This window comes from Mustela erminea, chromosome 2 (assembly GCF_009829155.1).
Source record: "Mustela erminea isolate mMusErm1 chromosome 2, mMusErm1.Pri, whole genome shotgun sequence".
NCBI lineage: Eukaryota > Metazoa > Chordata > Mammalia > Carnivora > Mustelidae > Mustela > Mustela erminea.
Genome location: NC_045615.1, coordinates 25,044,396 through 25,065,794, shown reverse-complemented (window position 1 = coordinate 25,065,794; position 21,399 = coordinate 25,044,396). Strand labels below are relative to the sequence as shown.

The following is a 21,399-nucleotide window of genomic DNA, read 5'->3' as shown; positions in this document are numbered from 1 at the left end:
CCATATCTGACTAACCCAGCAGGTCCAAGGCCACACTCTATAATTAAATACATTACTATTTCTTCCACAAAACATACAAATTTTGAACACAAGTGGAATAAAACCAAACAGCCTCAAGATAGTTCAGGTAAGGGTTTGCCACCAAATGAGTTCAGCAAAGGTTAGGTTGTGCTGCCACTTCAATTATTAAAAAGGAAAAAAATTAGGGGTTTTCTAAGCTTTTCGAATTTCTGAATTGTGGATAAAGGACTATGGACCAGTATATCTGCACTACAAAAAAACGTGCAGCCCTCTGAAAAAAATCAAATACACCTTTGCACTAACACAGAAGAATGACTGGTCACACCCCAGCACTGGACGGAGAAAGCACATAGCAGAAGGACTCACAGAGAAAGCGCTATATCGTGCACACAGACACTGGGGAGAGGTGAGGGAGAGACAGCCTTCACTTGCCAAGCGCCCACACCCCACCTCTCATTACCCACAACTCTTCATGATGACTTCATCTCTGGTTAGGAAATGTTGTGGAAATATGGTTTATGAGAATTGATTGTGATGTAGGCATATGTTTAAGAATGCATTTATTTCTATTATTTAGGAAACAGAATGAGTTCACCTCTGCAGACCACCTACATGGATGAGATGGCCAGTAACTAAAATGTCACGCATGAATTGGGAGCTGAGAGCATATACAATGGAAATTTATTTAGGATACTAAATGGAGCACAAAATATGAAAAATCTAGACAGAAACTCCTACAGTAGTAGGCTTGAGACATCCAGCTACCCCTTCCCTTATCAGAGGAAAGGACACTGGCTCTAGGAGGTGAGTGGTCTCACTAGGAACTCCCCCAGGAACACCCAGTTCTGGACTTCTTCCTTCATCTGCCTTGGGGCCCCGTCTGGCCACTCGCAGGAGGCTCCTTCTTCAACCACTGAGAGCCAAGAGCCAGAGGGGAGGCTGATCACCCTCTCCCTTGCCCTGCCTCCTTCCCAAAAATTTTCATTCCAAATGATTAAAACACGCACACACACCCCAATTGGGGAGTAAGGAGAAAAATAAATTAGGGAGGAAATATTCTCCCTAGTCTCTAAATAGCCTTGGGAGGAATTGCCTGCAATGGATAAAAGTTAGGGAATTTTAATTAGGGGTTGGAAATTCAAATCTAATATAGCAACATTCCCTTTGCATTTTATGTAACCAGCACTGACTGTATCTTTTTTTTTTTTTTTTTTCACAAGAAGGATGTATTCCTAACTTCATGATCTTAAAAGACCTCATATTTTAATTATAGGCCTAAGAGAGCAATATTAGTTAATATATATAAAGTGAACCACTGTGAAAATGCCCTGTGAACCACTGCCTGGGAAAGCATCACGTGCCAGCACTCTGCTTGCCACTTTAACAAACCTCATTCCACTTGTGGGCTGTTTATTTAGCGTCCCAAGTCCAAGGCTCTGTCCTTGGCACCGGAGATAGCCCAGTGAACAAGGCAGGTGTGAACCTTATCCACAAGAAGCAGGCAAGCCACTGTGGAGACAGCCATTAAACAAGTTATTGCACATTTAATGATTTGATTCCACCTGTGGTTAGTGCTGTGAAGGAGTATCACAGAGGGACCAGCCTGATCTGATCCTCATAAGAGTCTCTGACGTGGAGCCCATCCTCAATTACGGATAAAGAGTTATCATTAATATTTGTAATATTAAGGTATGGTAATTATAGTAATGTAAAATATCCTGAACAAATAATCATTATAATTATCACTATTACAATAATGACTTGGGAAATTATTTTATATCAACTGGTCAATGAGGAAGGCATGGAACTAAATGAGGAAGAAAGTCTAAATGTGTGCGAGAGTATATGGATAATGACTCCCAAAGAATTTCAGTAGCAATGTGGTATTCCTTCACAGGAGAATTCCTCCATGCAGAGCCTTAGAGACCTTCATATAAGACATCCACCGCACCTCTGGAATGTCAAGACACCAACAGAAGGACAATCTGAAAACAAACACGAGGTTTGCATTTTCACAAGATATGTCCTTTATTTTCCAAGACAGATTTAATTTTGAACACTTAGTCCCTCTAGGCCCATAAACCACTAAAATCATCTAGAAGCATCAGTATTTTGACGTTTAAGCCAATCCAAGATTACCTCTTGAACTTAGAAGTAACAAAAAGCACACTGTCAGATCGGGAATACTGTTTTGGAAAATACTGCCACTACATGCAAAAGGCAGTAAATGGTAAAAGACGAACATCTTCTATCAGGACCTGTGGCTCTAAACTTGAAGCCCCATTACCATGGCTTCAAAGTTGCCATAATAAGGCATTCTTTGATTCTGTAAAATGAGAGCCCATGGAAATAGTACTTCCATATGCAGAAATGTAGGCATCCCATCAAAACAACATGTGATAAACTTATTGTTTATCTCCCTATGAGGGTTGGCAACTCTACTAACTGGACAAAGATTCTCTGAACTCAATATTCTATGTGTCTCTTTACTCAGTGAAGAAAAACTTATAATTAGAATTCTAGGTCCATGGGTGTCTCCTGACAGCTCACAACGGAAATGCTATCAGTTGATTTATTATACAAAATGAGAGCATCATAAGGAATCCAGAGTGGTGCTAATGAGACAGCCAACCTTTGCAGGGACCTTAACTTGCTTCACTTTAATTTTTACTGTCACAGAATTGTTATAAAAACATCAAGTTCTATTAAGGAGATGGCAAATCCATGGCTCCTGTGTTATCCTGGCCCCTTTCCCCACAACAGTAAGCCCTGCACTCTCTAGGACAGGCCTGGCCTAGGAGGACAGCCCAAAAAAGGGTTCCAAGAAGCTACTACTCATGAACTGACATAAACACAAGAGTCAGAGTCATTTGCCAGTCCTCAGGTAGACTGTCTTCCTCAACGTTCCACGATACTGTGTTCTATGACACCAAACGGATCCCAACAGACTTCAGCTGTCACCACCATTAAGACCTATCTTTCATACTGCTGAGGAACATGAATGGAATGAGAAGAATCAGGCTAAAGTCACCATCGAATCAATTACACTGTTCACCATCCTCAGCTTCTGACAGCTGTACCATCAACAGATAAGATCACCTCAGCCAATCACTGACCTTGTGGAGCGCAGGAGCCAAGACCGGTACCAAGAATCCATTGTAAATATAATTGACAAGCTGATTGCGAATCAAGGGGTGAGCCACCTAAGAGAGAAACAGGCAGTCATGAAAAAGGCAAAGAGTTTCATCGTTAGGTCTTCTTAAAATCATACATTTCTGTGAACATCCTAAATTCAAAAAGGAAATTCGAATTCTGGCCGTTTATTCCATGGTTAAAAAATAATTCAGACTCCAAACTGCCACATAATTTTTTCAGATGGTTTATTCCAATATAAACAGCTTGGACTTTCAAATTTTAAAATTGGTAAAAATTTTAAGTTTCAAATTAAAAAAAAAGCAGATAAGAAATAGACTGAATATGTGTAAGGACACATAAATTAAAATTAATGAATTGTAAAGTATCATTTTGCTCTATAACTTCATCTATGTCCCAATCAACTTGTGCCTACTTAAAAACAAAAGTATAACTGTCAAAGTGGATAATTCAATACATTTATTATGCTGGCAAAAAGAATTTGTGCTGAAGATGCATTTTCTACCCATCATCTATATTGAATAGGAAGGCATTTAGAAATTCTTATCATAAAAAATAAGAATCTTTTCAAAAGGAGAAAACATTACCAAAAGTACACTTCCTATATTTCATTTTTAAAATATATTTAGCATGGATAAGTCTTTACTAATATCTTTTGTGAGTAATCTTTTCAGTAGTACCCCCAAACAAATAAAATCTTTGAAGTGTATGACCTCGATTTCAAAATATAGTATAAAATATGTCATTTCACTGCCTTTAACCATGCCTGTTAGCTTTACTTCTCTTTCTTAAAAAAAAAAATAATAAAATCAAACAATAAAGTGAAAAGCAATTTCTAGGGAAGTAAAGCTAGATCTTTAAATTACTGATAATCTCTCTCTGTGTGTACATTAGGAAGGGAACTAATAGTTTCATCTTTTTTATTTCCACACACTTCTGCAAGAAATGTTGATAGACTGTAATATTAAAGGGGAAAAAAAACCTTAAGATATAATCCATTTATCTTATATAAATAAAACTTCCTTTGACTTAGCAATAAAAATGAGATAGGAACTAAAGTAATTTACTTGCATTTTCTTCCAGAAGCTATTTCTTTATTTGGTAGATAAACAGATTATAACTAACAGTTTTCACCTTACAATCAACATAAAGAAAATTTGATTTCTTAATAAATCCAATATGAAGGTAATATGTATTTGTATAGAAATAAAATTTTTTATGAAAAACCACTATATCCTTAACTATATATAAAATCTGATTTTTATTGAAAAACAGTAACAAGAAATCTGAAGGTAAAAATCTAATCAAGAAGCCAATACACTAGAGTTCAGTGGTTGTTTTTGTTTTTTTTTTTCCCCCCCAAAGCAGACCAATTTCAAAGCACAGATTTAATTTGTGCTGCTAAGAAGATGCTTAACTTCGTCTAAATTCAATTGGGATAACAATATTCTTTATGTGGTATGCACCATTAAGCAAAATAAAGTGTTTTCCTTTGTGTACTCCCAAGAAGACCTTGAAGTAAGAGTGGTATAATTTGGCGTACTTAGAAGCCTAAAAATATCTATTTAATGAGTCAAGCATTGAACTTATTTTTGATGGTTAAGTGGATAATCAAAACAGAATTAACACTTTTTATGAGGAGGAGAAAGAAAATCCACTCATTTTTTTTCCTCAATTAAAACTTCCCCAAACCTGTAAACTAACATTTTTTTCTTCATCCAAGGACATTCCGTATGCTTAAAAGAAAGCACCACTACTCCACAGACATGAACATTTTTAAAAGGAGTGCTGATAAACTCATTTTTTACACCGCTCGGATTCTGAATGAACAGAACCAAAGGCTCCTTGGCGGCGCTCCGGTACCTGGATGACGGCGTTGCAGAACTCCAGGGAGTTCATGAACTGGACGAGAGGAGGGAGCAGGAGCCAGTCGTCTTTCAGAAGGCAGTGCCACTCCTCACCCTTCTCTTCCAGCTTGGTAGGCAGGGAAGAGTAGAGACCACTGAGCCCGGTTGCAAGTACCTGTGTTCACAAATACAACATAAGCCCTTTTCCAAAGTTCTCAGCCCACAACCAACAGCTGCCAGGGGATGAGCATGCTACTGGTCCAAAGCCCACACTGGAAGCAGCAAGGCCTCAGCTAGCTGAGAGGGATTCAATGGGTGGGGACAGCAGGGCAGGACGACTCCAGTGGAGGATATCGTGGCAATGGAGGGATCTGGCTCATACGCTCATAGTTAATTAGGCTTGCTCATCTCTTCTTTACCAGGCATATGATGGGCTAGGGGTGTGCGGAGTGAGGGACATACACGCAGAGATGAAGACAACATGATTCTGCCCCCAAGGTGTTCCAGAGAGAGGCAGACCCACGAACAATGCACAACGGTGCAACACACTGCGAGCAAAGCCAGAAGGCCTGTGAGGAAGCCCTAGACAGAGGGAGCCCATGACGGAAGAGCCCACAGGTTGAACCACCAGCAGCTTTCTGAGAAAGATGACTGCAGACTTGTGAAAGGACATGACCAATACATGCATGTTTACAGTCTAGAAATCCAGCATTTATGATTGCACAAATGACAGCAGGAAGAAGTGGGGGTCAGGCATCAGAGGTGACGGTGACTGTTCACACAGAGCTAAGGTGGGTCTAAGTGGAAGTACCAGCCGGAAGACAAGAGAGCAGGAAGTGAAGTTGTGTATCACGTGGGAGGTGGCTGTGAGGGTGCCCTAGCGAGGCCTCTGTCAATCCATTAAGAACCCAAAGCTCATGGGGTTTCCTTCCCCCCTTGTTGCCAGCATGAAACTTCCAGCATTTGGGCTACATAAGTGAGGGTGAATGAGACCTTGAATCTGTCAGGTCACCCAGCTTGGTCCTTAAGAAAGCGGTGATGCCTTTAACAAAGAGCTGTAGGGAAGAAACACACTTTCACTGGGTACCTGTCAATTCTACCTCACAGGGTATAAGACCAAGGAAAACAATGAATTTCATGGTCCTAGAGGCCTCCCAACTGGGAAGTGGTGCTAGCAAACCGCACCTTCGAGACCCCAACTGGCGGCCACGCCGAGTACGGGCAGGAGATGCACAGAAGGGAGGCAGGGCAGGGATCTGTAAGAAGCATTGCTTCATGGTAAACCCTAAGGTTATGAAGAACTCAAATCAGACTGAAACATTCAAGGAAATGTTCAATCCTGAGTTTGGCCCAGAAAAGAAAGGGTGATGTATTCATTGATCTCACAGCCTAGCAAGAAATGAACAGGCCAATCACAGTAGTGCAATAAATACTCAGAATGTGTAATAGAAAAAATAGGGTGCCGTGGATATACAAGAGGCCCTCACCCTAGACCTGCGGGGTTGGGAGCAGGAAATGTTCTCAGAAGTGCTGTCCAAGCTTCGAAGAATAAATAGGAGGGAAGCCAGAAAAGCATCCTGGAGGGAGCACTGTTCCAAGTGGAAGATGTACAAAAGCTCCAAGTAGTAAGAAAAGATGGCACCTTCCAGGAACTAAGAGAAGGGCAGCACTATTGGAACATAGGAGCAGAAATAGCACCAGAAAGGATAAGCAGGAGTCGGATCCCGCAGGGTTTTGAAGGCTTAGGAGAAGAGCGTGAGGGATACTGCAGTGGGGAGCCCACTAGACAGATGTGTGCCTCTGATGCTTAGGAGAGGGCTATGGACTAGAGGTGGATATCTGGAGCCATCCATATGTAGATGGCATCTCAAGCCCATAGAGACCAGAGAGAGGAAGGAAGGGAGGCTCAGACAGATGAGATAAAATAATCCAGTGTTTGGCATCAGAAACAGAAAGTCAGAAAGAAGTGTGGCAACAGGCAGTTGAACTTGGAAAAATTCTCTGCAAACTCGTCATTGTTCTCCTAGTCCCTGTCCTATGCCCACAGCACCCTCTGTGTCCTCTGTGGAGCAGTGGTCCTTCTTGCATTTAGTTTGTTGGTCATCTTCTCCAGCTCAGCTGGTCTGACTTGTTCATTCTTGTCCACACTGGAGGTGTGGCTGATCTGTCCAGTCAGGTATGCTGAACATCAGACGCTAGCGGGACTTGCCATGAGTAATACATCCCACTCGACAACAGAATACAGGCCTGGAGACTGAGAATCTAGAGGTCTTCATGTAAGGAAACCGGCTGAAGCCATGGGAGAGAGGTGGATGGGGGAGGGCCCGATATGGAATAGAAGCCCCCAATGGGCTATGAGGGGCCGTGAGAAAAACAGACAAACCATTTCAATATGGGAGAAATCCAAAGATTATATACATTTCTGTGTTTGCTAGTGTCCTTTATTCACGCATGCATTCACTCACTCAAAACAAATTGAACACCTTCAGGCCAGATCCTATGTTAAAGTACAGGAAATGAACAGTAAACAAGATGGTGCACTGATCTTTTTCAGTCGGGCATCTGTGGTCCCAAAGAACAATGCCCTCTGTTTAAAGTATTTAATTCCTTGTCAACATACCCAAACAAATCATTTTAATTCTCATTTTGAATGTGACCCCGGTGAGTTGCCAGTTATAAATTTGGAGCCTCTGGCAAGAAGGAACACAGACCGGAAGTTCTCCTTGCAGGGAAATCTAATCTTGATGTCACATTTTAAAAATCAATTACATTTGCTAACTCATGCTAAATTAACCGCAGTACAAAGGCTTTAATTCTGCATACTTCCGACTCCTTAACCACTTTGAGGCTTTGAAGATGAATTCATAAAGACAGGCTTAATTTGCCTGACTCAAAAGCTGGGAATCACTATTCTGTATATCAATATAATTACAGCGACATTAATTTTCAAATTACATACATCACTGACAGTAATTAAAAATAACATATACCTAATATTCACTTTTTTAAAGGAGTATTCAGAAAAGGGCATGGCTGAGAGGCAAGGGGAAGCCTGCCTGGGCAGGACAGTGCTGCACAACAGCCGGACACAGCGACCTGCCAAGTTCTCACCTCCGCAAAGTGAAGTTCGAGGTTAACTGTGCTGCTTTCAGAACAGCAGAGAAACAGGGAAGAAAAGAGTCTGCCGAACAGAGTGTGACATAGTTTGAAGAACGAGATCCCAAATCTTGACTGCTAAATATTTACATCTCCCTTTCCAAGACTCTGCTCAGAGTTCAGATTCATTCACCCCACCCACAAGTATTTCTAGAAGAGTGACTGTGAGCAAGGCACTATGTATGGCTGGTGCTGGGGAGCGAGCAGAGAACAGGTCAGAGCAGGTGAGCTGGAGAAAACAGCCACAGAACGAATAAAGACGACTGGAAAGACCACTGCTTCACAGAGGGGCACAGAGGGTGCTGTGGGCACGGGACAAGGGAAAAAGAGAGGCACACCACGTTTGTGGATCATTTTCCCAGCAGTGTGATGGCACAATCTACTTCCTTCTAAATTTCCCTTTTAACTGAAATTTCAAAATATAAGGACACTGAACATTTAGTTAAAAGTAAAAAGTCTATGGGGTGCCTGGGTGATTCAGTTGCTTAAGCGTCTGCCTTCGGCTCAGGTCATGATCCCAGGGTCCTGGGACTGAGCCCCAAGATGGCTCGTTGCTCAGCGAAGAGTCTCCTTCTCCCTCTCCTGCTCCCCCTGCTTGTGCGCACGCTTGCTCTGTCTCAAATAGATAAAATCTTTAAAAATAAATAAATAAATGTCTATCCACTATTTGAACCTTTAATTGGATCCTGAGCACATACAGAAGAATTGTAAAACATATTTATTCCTAGCCCATTAAGTGTTAACTTGGTGTTTCCAACTTATCTTCTCTCAAGGGCGTCCTTAAAAGAAAACTAAACACCATATAATACCCTACGGTTAACAACAATTTAAAACCCCTTCTCTGACAGCAGATGAGTACGGTACTTGTTGAGACTGCGGAATTTAGTATCAGACTTAAGGGTTTCAAACCCGACTCTGCCAATCACAGAGGGTCCCAGGGTTCCGCTTCTTCAGTGCGCTGATGCAAGCACTAAAGAAAATAACACATGAGCTGAGACAGGGATCATGGCTTACACACCGCAGTGTTTCCAGTGGAGGGAAAAAAGAGGACATGCATGGTGGGCTGAACAATTCAGGGAACGTCCATCTTTAACTTGAAACATCCAATGGTACCCAGTTAATTTTAGCAAAAGAAAAAGATTTTCAGCAGATGGCTTTAGTCTGAAGCTAGCAGGAGAACAGCTGGTGGGGATCATTTGATGCAACTTGCCAAAATAAAAAGGCCTCATAAATTTGGGGTGTGGGATAAATAACTTTCTATCTGCGGCTGTGTGCCTACAGGTTGCTTACTTCAATTTGCATTTCTTGGTTTACGTATAAGCTGCTTTCTACTTTGGCCAATCTATAACAAGTGATGAGGGCATAATCACCAATATGTGGCCAAAAAAATCCAAAGTGACAGGGTCATACAGAGTTGCCAATCATTTGTTGGCCCTAAATTGTTCCCCAGAGTATTCTCAATCTCCTTCTTTTCTTGGGAGAGCACGTCTTGACAGTAGAGGCAGCTTAACAAGACTTTCCTATCAACTACAACCACAGAAGTTTCCAAAAGTGGTCCAGTTTTCTGAAAGAGCCATTACTCTTCCCAAAGCCTGATGTTAACACACTTTGACAACCATACTAATTAGAGAAAGCTTTTTGTCAATTGTGGTCCTTAGCTGGATAACTAACAGAGTATGCTTTTTATCTTCAACATAAAGAGTTCTTTTTTTTTTTTTTAATTATGTTGTCAGATGTAATTATAGAAAACTAGGTATAAATGAGATTATGGGATCTACCCTGAGGGGCAACTTACCACAATGCGAAGCTCTGTGTTCCATTCTAGAAAATAAGGTCAGCTGAAGCTGTTGTTTTCTCTTCAATTTTAATGAACTGTGTGGTGTTTTAAAACACATGGAGGTTTTTTTGTTTGTTTTTGTTTGTTTGTAAGTAGGTTCCACACCCAGCATGGAACCCAATGAGGAGGCCAGAACTCACAACTCTGAGATTAAGACCTGAGCTGAGATCAAGAGTCGGATGCTTAACTGACTGAGCCTCCCAGGTGCCCCTAAAACACGTTTTTATAAAAGCAACAATTACTCGGTGAAATCTGCTTATAACACATAATAAGTGGATATTCTAACATTGAAAACACCCTCCATTCTTCTCCTAATACATTTATATTTTGAAGTACAAAATACGATAAACATATAAAACAAAATAGAAAACCTCTCCCAAGATTAAACAGATTTTAATATTTTGTCATAATGTCTTTGGAACACTCTACTTTTCCCCCCAAAAAGCACATTACAAATAGAGCTAAACCCTACTCCAATCCCATTACCATCTCTTCTCCTTCCTTCATCCCCAAAAGTAACCACAATTTTGACCTTAGTATAATTTATTCCTGTGCTTGGTTTTGTACTTTTGCTGTATACATACATATCAAAAAAAATAACAAAAGAAAACAGTATACACAAAGATTCTGTGAGTTCAAACTATATGTAGCTTTATGTAAATACTAACATACTGTATGAAACCTTTTGCTATTTTTCCTGTTCAACATGTTTTTTAGATTATTGGTGTTCACACATGTAGTATAGTTACATGCTAATACATGTGACTTACTCATTTAGAATCCTGAGCAGTACTCCACTGTCACAGAATAATCCAGTTCATTTATTTTTTTTCCTTAATATATTTCTATTTTGCTCTTCCTCAAATCTCTATTCTACTGAATGTCCTTTTGTGTATATCTGTGTGCCCGATTTCCCTAGAGCAGGTAACAAGAAGTAAAGAGGTAGGATCACATGGTATGCAAGTATCCCATCTTATTAAACATTAGCAAAGCTTTCCTCAGTTACTGTATCACTTTATATTCTCAAGAGTTCCTGTTTCTCCTCCCCCTTGACAACATTTGGTGTTATCAGACATCCAACAGTTAGCCACCCTGATGAGCATTACCTGGTGTCTCACTGCAGGTTCCATCTGCACTTTCCCTGATACTAGGGAAGATGAGCATATTTTCATATGTTTATTGGCTTTGGGCATCTTCTGGGAATTGCCCCTGCATACCCTTTGCCCAGTTTTCTATTGGGTTGCTTTATCGTTTTCTTATTAACTGGTAGCATTACAATTATTTTTGTGTATTTTGGGCACCAACCATTTGTAGTTACATGTGTTGCAAATATCTTCTCCCAGTCTGTGTTTCTGCTCTTAATTCCAGTCATTTCATTATGGCTCATGCATTATCGGATATCTTGATATTTTACTACCCAGGTACAAAGTGGTGGTTAAGCACCTGGGTCCTTCAGCCAGGCTGCCCAGGTTCAGATCCGGACCTTTTCTCTGACTAGCCATGTGGCCTTGTATAGACTCACTTCATGTCGATTTCTTGATCTATAAAAAGGGTGTAACACTCGTACCTACAGTTGTGAGGATAAGATGATTTAATACATGTAAATCACTAAGAATAGTATCTGGCATAGAGTAAGTTCTCAACAAATATATTGCTGGTGCCATTCTTCATAATTATGTTACTCCTGGTCTTGTACACATATTTACATGATTGTTAGCATTGATTTGTCATGTTTCATGAAGAACCCTATTGGAATTTTGATTTAAGTCACATTAATATCTCACAAACTACACCTTACAGTTGCAGAGGGCAAGTGTTACCTTCACACAGAGAGATACAGTGGTCATCACCTTAACTAATCAAGTGACCAATGTAGCATCACAAAAGGGAGACCACCTAGCATGTGCCTCTTGATACAATGCAGTAAGAAGTGTACCACTTCGCCCATAATGTATTCTTACAAACTTAATCTGAACCCAATCAAGTACTTAGACATAACTTCCAGCTTGCAGGACATACAGGGGATAGGGACAAGTAAAACTATGTTAGAAACAACCCCAGAGCATGTGGGGCATTCAACAAGACAACGGTGGTTCTGTTAAAGTCAGTGTCAGGGAGAAAGAAATGGGTGCTGTTATAGAGCAATAGTGACTTAGACATACGACAGGTCAGAAATGTACCTTGTACTGGACTCCAGTTGGGGGGGAAAAAAAACCAACCTATAAAAACCACTTGGGACATAACTGAGAAACTAGATATTAGATCACATTTGGAATTATTGCATAATTCTCTGAGGTGTGATCATGGTACTGTGGTTATGTAGGCAAGTGCTCTCATTTGTAGGAGATACATACGAAAGTATTTGATGTCTATAACTTAATTCCAAATGTCTGTATCGTCATTTCAAATGGTACAGCACAACCCAAAAGCATAGATGATAAACACGAATAATAACAATTTCGAATGTAAGTGGTGTATATGTGGTGTTCATTTCAGTATTCTTCCAAGATTTCTGTATTTTACTTTTTTTCATAATAAAAAGTTGTAAAACATGAATAGCACTAACCTTATGGACTGATTTGCAGGGAAAGTGTTATCTACATGGTACCTACAAACTAAATAACTTTCCATTCATTTAGGTCTGCTTTTATGCCCTTCAATAAAGTTTTATAATTTTCTCTATAGAAAAGTTTCATATATTTGTTAGATCTAGTCAAGAGGCAAGGAAATGCACTCACCATGAGAGCCTCCAGAAAGGAGCATAGCCCTGCTGATACCTCAATTTTAGCCCAGTGAGACCTGCTGGACTTCTAACCTACAGTAAGATAATACTGTAAGATAATGAATCCGTCTTGTTTAAAGTAATTTATTATAGCAGAAATAAAAAAGTAATACAGCAATGTACTCCAAAGATGCTTAGGTTCAAGTGAGAAGTCCCATTTTTACCTACAATATATTCTTTAGAAAGAGTCCATAAGAAACTACAACACTGAAGGCAATAAGGAAGGGACATTTACTACGTTGGCACACATGAAGGGAATTGGTTCTTTCCTTCTCGTTTGACTATCAATCTTTGCACAATTTCTAATTCTACTCATCAGAACCCAAAAGAGATGCATGGTACCTGGAATTTCTTTTTTTTTTTTTTTTTAAGATTTTATTTATTTATTTGACAGACAGAGATCACAAGTAGGCAGAGAGGCAGGCAGAGAGAGAGGAGGAAGCAGGCTCTCTGCTGAGCATAGAGTCTGATGCGGGGCTCGATCCCAGGGCCCTGAGATCATGACCTGAGCTAAAGGCAGAGGCTCAACCCACTAAGCCACCCAGGCGCCCCGGGACCTGGAATTTCTTAACGGAAGTTCTGGTTTTCAAACTTTTTACCCATTTGTTTGCCCAAAATAAATATTCACCAGTAAAAATAAGAATTTAGTAGCCTAAAGAGGATTACTGCTTTTGAACCTCAAAGCAAAACAAAGTGCATTACTCACTGGGGTAGCTATGAGCATTTTGGGCAAGTCTGTTCTTTACCGTGCAAGACTGTTCCACAAATTACCAGACGCGGAGCATCCCTGGTTGCTGCCCACTAAGCACTAGCTGACCTCCCTCCATGGCCACCTCATGCTCCTGTGACGACAAAGCATGCCCCACAGACATTCCCAACTGCTCTCTCCCCATTCAAGAACTACCCATACAACCTTTGTTAATAATAAATCTAATCTACTTGTGGCAACTTGCTGGCCTGTTAATAAACTCATTAAAGGCCCTAAGATTTCAGCAGAAGCAGGCACACTCAAGACGATATAGTTTATCAAGGAGTACCATGAGGTGATGATAAAAGAAAAGCCAATGGACTGGACAGTGTTCACTGAGCAGGGACCATGAAAAGAGCTGTTGCCCAACATCTCCAACAAATCAGAAGATATAAATCTGCCATTCGAACCCCGGTTCTAAAGACAACACTGACACACAAAAAACTAATCAGAGCCCTGAAGTATCTTCGGGGTCCCAGACGGCTCCCATTCCTTTGCAGACCCGTGACCATGGCTGGACCACCGGCATGGTAACGTCTGCCAAGGACCTTGCGCTCTCTTTCTCAACAGGCTGATGGTCAGGAAACTGTACAGAGTAGCAGGTTTCCTGCTCCCTCACACTGTAAATATGTGTTTATTTTTAAAAATAGAACCAGTGTTTTGTATCTCCGATTATGGTCATTATCTTGCTGAGAAACAAATTAATTTGTGAAACCAGCTGCGCGGGCTCACCGCATGCCATGATTCTAGGTAGGGTGCGAAATCGACTTGAAAAGCAGGAATACAGAAAGTGCAGGTTACACCAATCACTCAGGATACACTCTTGGAAAAAAACTAAAATCATTCCTAATCCAACAGAAATGACACAAGAAACGGTAATGCATACAGTTTCCTCTGCTGGCTTATTTTGAGCTGACAATGCTTAGCCAAATAGCATCTCAACTTAGATTCCCCTGCTCCCTCCAATAGATTTCCTGCAAACATCTTCCCTTAAAAGTTGCCAAGGACAACTTGATGGAAAGAAAGGAATAGAAAAAGTATTTACCAGTAGCACAGGAGAGGAAAAGGGGAGTGGATGGAAAGCACGCCAACGAGAGGGACTTACTGGACAAAAGTAGGTGTTCTCCACAATGTGATGGGCCACCATGCTGTTCTCGGCAGACAGGGACATGATGAACAGCAAAGCATCCCGGGCCTGCTGACCTACTGTCCCCTCTCGGTGAATGAAGGGAATCAGAAGGGAGAAGATGAGGAAGTTGGCGGCCCCTTGGTCCTCACTAGTGTGGAAGAAGAGTTCCAGGATAGAGGGATCTTTGGCAAGGATGGAACAAAGCTGATTGAGCAGGACAACCAGCTTCCCCTCCACAGCGGGTGTGGTTGTTCCCGAACAAGAGCTCAGCAACATCATCAGGGGCTTCAGGATGGGCTTGTGGTGTAGCAAAGGCTGGTGGGATTGGGTGACCAACATCTCATACATCTTGAGCTGCTCGATTTTAGTCTCATCAGTAAATTCCCTCCGCAGGCTCCAAAGAAAGAGCTTCTCCATGATGTTCTCTGAGACCACAAATTCCAGAATTGGCCCCATTGCAGCATCCTTGGCTTGCTCTTCAATCAGCAAGAAGAGCATGTGTTCTACATAATTCTGTACAGCACTGGCCTCATCTGGAGGGATGGACCCATATTTTGCCTGGGTGTTCTTCAAGGGGTCATGCTTCTCTAAGATCTTCACGACCTGCAACCAATGCAGACATTTGTCATCCATCTCGTGTTTACCATCATTACAAAAACGCACTGCCACTGACTGTGTTGTATCTTCATGAGAAATGAGGAGCCGGGCCCACAATAAGGTAAATTATGAAGGGCACCTGGGTGGCTCAGTGGATTAACCATCTGACTTTGGCCCAGGACATGATCTCAGGGTACTGGGTTCGAGTCCACAGGGAGTCTGCTTCTCCCTCTGCCTCTTCTGCCGCTCCCCACCCCTGCTCATATTCTCTCTCTCTCTCAAATAAATAAATAAAATATTTTTTAAAAAGATAACTATGAATCCTGTGTTTGTCTCTCTCATGAGGGTAAGATGAAGTGGTTAAACTATAGAAAGCATGTGTTTGAAGATGTTCATGTATAATAGTTATAAATTTTGGCAACCTAAATGTCAAAGAAGATCATATGTTTAAAAAAATTAAGTTACATCCATTCATTCATAAGCATTTATTATAAAAACCACTAAGCAAAATGAAAAACTGTGAAATAATAGATGAAAAGTCATTTATATATGGTTAGATCCATCATTATCAACTATATCAAAAACATGTATATGAAGAAAAATCAAAAAGAAATATGGAAAAATAATTATTATTTTTGTGTTCAAAGGTGTGACAAGTTCTCAACTTTTTTCTGAACTGTCAAGAAGGTAGTATTGTTTTTTAATTTTAAAATACATTAAATAAGTAGATTTATTTAAGTCTAATTTATTAAAACTAATTTAAGACTACCCATGTTCTTCTACAGAGTTTATTTGGAGGTTCCAACAGGGAACACAGCTCCTCACACGTCCTTGACAGAACACCCCCCCTTCTATTTGGATGGGCATCTTCTTCTATCACGCCTGCAAGATTAGGTTGGATGAAAGGAAACTGATGAACGAGGGACACCTACCTAGCAGAATGGCATATGCTGAAACTAAAAAAAAAATAAAATAAAATGAAGGTTTTGAACTCTGCATTTTTTGAAACCAGAAAAATTTCTGACATGACCAATTAGAAAATAAATCCCTAACATAGCAAGTCTCTGAAGGAGGCGATAAAAGTTTTGGAAATAGTAGTGATGGTTGCATATGTAGTTTAACACCACTGAACTGGAAACTTAAGAAAGGTTAAGACGGCAATCTTTGTTATATACATTTCAGCACCAGAAGAAAAAAAATCAGGTGATGGTAAAATATAAATAAATCCCAGTTAGGTCACGTGACAACCCTGTTGTTTCTCTCTGCTGACTACTGAATGCTTCCTACCTCTCTCTGTCCATCAAGATTATTTCCACCTTGAGACCTAGAAATTACAATAATTTTTTCATCTCAACTCCCATGCAATCATATGACTTGGAATTTCTAGGATAATATCCATTCAGTTTACTTCCTTTAAAATGTATACACATAATCTGAGATAATGCAAAACCTTATCAATGACTTGATCTTTGGTCCTTTCTGCCTTCCTGAACCACATGCTGTAGGGATTATGTGTGTCTTCTGCTGTACCCTCCTGGCCCAGTTCTGCAACGTGCTGTTACATGGCTTCTATTTAGGTTATAGAATTTTTGCAAGTCACTGGGGAAGCTGGCAAAGGTACAACGCTATGTCAGCATGCATGAGCAATGAGAAGAATTTATTCCTCTGGAAAAGGTCTGAGATTTTCCCCTGTCAGAAATGAGGCAAAGGAGCCTTTATAGACCAGGCAAGTGTATCCAGGATGAACAGATTTCCACAGAATCTGTCATCTCTACCAACCTGCATTATAAAATTAATAATGCTGTCACAAAGGAAAAAATGACTCCAACACCCAAGTTGGCATGTCCAATGAGAAAGGCCTTCAGTGAGCAGCTACCTGGGTGGAACAGGGCTCAGGGACCGGTGGCCCCAGATACCCACTGGACAAGCCCTCTCCTTCAAGGCATGCCAGACTTCAGAACTCACCCCCTCCACACCTCCCCCAACTTCCCAGGAGTCCTCCAGAATTCCTCAGAGACCTGAGGACCTCACTGGCAGAAACCCTCACTGGCAGAAATGCTGGGGCCTGGCTGTCCTTTCCCTCTGCTCTGGCCTTGGCAGTTTCTGGTGTGGGACCACAGTAATGCGTATTTCCAAAAGGGACCACCTCAACACACATGTTCTCCAGCCCCAAATGCTCTACCTTCAAGGCTCCACATTCTGAAGAATAAATTAGTAACATACTTCATCAGTTCCCTAATTTCAAAGTCCACATACTGAGTTTACTTATGAGAGCTATATATATACAGGTAGGCCTCAGGGTAGAAATGTAATTATACTTCTCATGTGTGCTCAGACTGTCTAAACTGTTGAAAATTGAAACTGTGCTTTATATACTGTTAGTGGTGGCACAAATTAGCTCAATCTTTCTGGAAAACAATTTGGCAATATGTAACTGAAGCTATAAAATGGCTCCTGCCCTTTGACTTGGTAATCTCACTTTGGGGAAAATGCCCCAAGGAAACAATCTAAAATTAATTTGTTAAGAGAGGTTCACACCGATGATATTTTCAATAATGAAAAATAAAAATACCATTGACTCAGTCAGTCAATAATAAGAGGATCATAATGAAAATGTTACATCACCATACAATAAAGCTATTAAAAATAAATACTAAGTGAATCAAATCACTACACGCACATGTACATATGAAACAATTTAAGTTAAAAACTAAATATACTGACAAATAGACGTAGGACCAGAAATGAGTCTGAAAAGACATAAATGGGATTTTTAGGTTAATGAGTTCTTCTCCTCTGTAAACTGATCTAATTTCATAATATAAATAAAAATTAAAATAGACATAGTAATCTCATACTATGTCTTTTAAAAGGGACCAAAACACTGAGTTAAAAACAATTCATAATTGAAATCTCCTAATTTTCAGAAATTCCTAAGCAATATACATTTACACATGTGTATATGTACTTAGACCACATGCATGCATGTGTTTCTCACATACCTAAATGTGTGTAAGTAATATACAGAACTATTTACATGGGCACAAAGTACATTCTTCTCATAGATTTGTCATTTATATTATTGTATGCTGTATTGTATACTGTAATTCCTTTGCAAAAAGACCTACTTTTTTTTAAGGTTTGTCATAGCAAAACAGAGAGTGAGTGAGAGAGAGAGAGAGAACTGAGGTTTTTATACAGAAGGCAAACTGAGCCACTTTGGAATTGAAGAATCTTTACCCTCTTGATAGCATAAGCCTTGTCTACTCTGCCTTCTGGGTTACTATGCAGAGAAATGCCAGTGCAGAGCTTTGATAACCCACAGAAGATGTAAGGTTTATTGGTCGTGTGGAATGGAACGGACATATTAAGAGCCCACACTCATTCCCAGCCCTGGCCGGGTGGTTTCACTGCCAGGAAGAGGGTGTGTTACACCAAGGGATGTGAGTCACGGAATCCACAGTGCTCAGCAAATGATAATTATGCCTCTGCTGACACATGTCCTTAACGTCCCTTCTCAGGTGTCAGGACCCGCCCAGGCCACCTCCTTTTCTCTTCCCGGCAGATACACCCACAACCTGCTTTTCTGAGTTGGTTTTTGGGGCCCATACCCAGGGCCTGGGGCCTAACTAGATGGGGAATGTCTAAGAAGCCTCTGGCCTCGCGCACAACATGCACTAAAACGCCGAAGAAATTCTGATGTCCCAAGTTTGCTGCCCAACTGGTGTCACAGTTCTCTCCACTTCTGCAGACAGATGCCTGATGTGACTGGACTTTTCCTTATTCTTTCCTTTAGCGCTGTCTTCTCACATCACTTCCACCAAACCCTGAGATTCTGTGTGCTGACTTCTGCCTGCTGCCTACTGTCACGCATTGATCCACTCTGACCTTCTAGTTCCACAAATCCACAGTCCCATTTGCTCCCAGTGGCGTCCCCAGGCCAAGTACGTTCCCCTGAGATCCTCTATCTTGGGCTCTCGACTTTGCCACAGGTCTCCCAGCCCTGGCTTCTGGGCTATAAACTTTGCCTCGGGGATTTAGTTCAGGGGAAAAAATACTACTAAGGGAGCTGGAGGGACCCAAGAATGAAAGAGAGGGAAAGCAAGCAAAACATGCTATGCAAACATTTCCTTTACAAGTTCATTTCTCTAGGCTGAAAATGCCATTGAATAAAGCAATCAGCCCCTGATAATAGCCCAAGCTCACTGAGTAACCCAGCTAAGCTGGGAAATAGCATTGTCAACGTTTCACTGATCATGGCTCGGCATTTGTTGGTCCACAAACTTTAACAAATACAAGCTGGTATATATGTGTGTGAAATATGAGCCTGGATCACATAGAGATCCTCATGTAAATTACCACAATTCTAAAAAGAAACAAACACACAAAAAATCAATAGTGTAAATGATGGTACACAAATTACCATCTGACCAATAGAACTACATTTTAACCTAAGTCATTTGACTTAGGTTAATGGAAGGTTATTATGGGTAAATGAGATGAACAAAGAGCATCTTTCTTTCACTGAGGCTATCTGCTACTCCTATCCTTAGCTCTAATGATGGTCCCCGAGGGTCAGTAATAATAGGTCTGAATTCCAATATTCACAAATTCTAAATAGGAAGCTCAAATGCTTTCAGAATGAAAGAGCCACATAATCACTCCTCCAGCTAACAAATGATTATTCTTTGTGGTAAACATGAGTGTTTATCTGTCAGCTTAGCTCTGACTCCATCTTAATATTGTTTTGTGTCTTACATACATGCACGTATTAAGAAATGACTACTTATGCTATTTGGTTAGAGCCTCATTATTTCAAGAAAGTCATGTGAGTACAACCCATACTTTGAAATCCTTTGGAATGCAAATTTAAAGTGGCATCATGGAAAAAACCAAGTTACTAAGCAACATTTTCCACCACACAGAAGAAGGGCAGGCTTTTATGATCTTAAGGCAAATTCCACTTAACGTACCAAATAACTACAACAGAAGTAAGTTTCCATCCAGTCCTTAATCATTACTTAACAGCGATGTCTTTTAATCTGGCATACTCCTTGCACACTGACTGCCATAAGAGACATCTACTGAGTTGTTTATTTTTATATTAAGATAACTGCCTAATAATATATATGTGCTTGTACAATTTGGTTCATTTCCACTCCAGTCCCAAACTCCAGAGGCATGTCTAAATCTGGGATAAAACGGGGAAAAGCAGGGGCTACAGCTACGCACCATTCCTCCTTGGGACCAGAGGTGATCTAGCATTACTATAACAAAGAAACATGGTAGGAACATCAATCAATAAAATAACATAATAAACTACTCCTTAGATATGTTTTTAAATTTATGTATTAGGGAAAGGATTTAAGAGTAATGATCTATGTAATAATATTCCATTCCATGGCCAAAACAGACTTACACTGAACATATAGAGGGTGACTTGCTGACATTTCCACAGGTTCAACATTTCAAAGTCCAATTGGAGCACAAGTTAATGCCTTGACCCTCTAAAGAAACATAGCTTTTGTTCTGCTTTACTTCCTACTGTCAACTTTAGAGTTACTTGAAAAGCTGAGATATAATTTTTTTAAATATTAACAAACATCACCTAAGATATTAAGAAGATCGGATTCCCTAATACTTCCCCATGTTTCGTCTCTCAAAGACTTTATTTAATTGCTATTAGTTAATCTATGACAAAGCAAAGACCAAAAGAACGAAGATGAACAGAATGAGAGAATCAGTTTCACAAGGCAGACTAAAATGCACATCTCAAATCCACTATCAGTACCCTATACTTCTTTAATAGAATCAGGCTACTTGGAGCTCCATACATGCTACTGTACTTAAGGGCCACCTGAATGGCTTAGTCATTAAGCATCTGCCTTTGGCTCAAGTCATGATCCCAGGGTCCAGGGATCCTGCCCTACATCAGGCTCCCTGCTCTGCAGGAAGCCTGCTTCTCTTTCTCGCCCACTTCCCCTGCTTGTGTTCCCTCTCTCACTGTCTCTCTGTCACATAAATAAAATCTTTAAAAAAAAAGATACTGTACTTAAAACATATTATCTATTTTTGCATTATTATGGGAAGATATTTGACTTAATTAACTAATCTCATTGTCTTTCCTAT

General features: G+C 40.4%; 1 protein-coding gene across 5 annotated transcripts in view; it reads right to left on the bottom strand.

The window, feature by feature from the left end:
- The window catches only part of FAM160A1 (family with sequence similarity 160 member A1), a 225,879-nt gene that overhangs the window by 51,178 nt on the left and 153,302 nt on the right, over positions 1-21,399 (bottom strand). For all 5 annotated transcript variants that reach the window (XM_032332513.1, XM_032332510.1, XM_032332509.1 and 2 more), the window contains 3 exons: positions 14,650-15,276; positions 5,038-5,196; positions 3,138-3,224 (listed from right to left, as the gene is read on the bottom strand). In XM_032332513.1, coding sequence (XP_032188404.1) covers positions 3,138-3,224; positions 5,038-5,196; positions 14,650-15,276 — 873 coding nt within the window. The remainder of the gene's footprint in view (positions 1-3,137; positions 3,225-5,037; positions 5,197-14,649; positions 15,277-21,399) is intronic.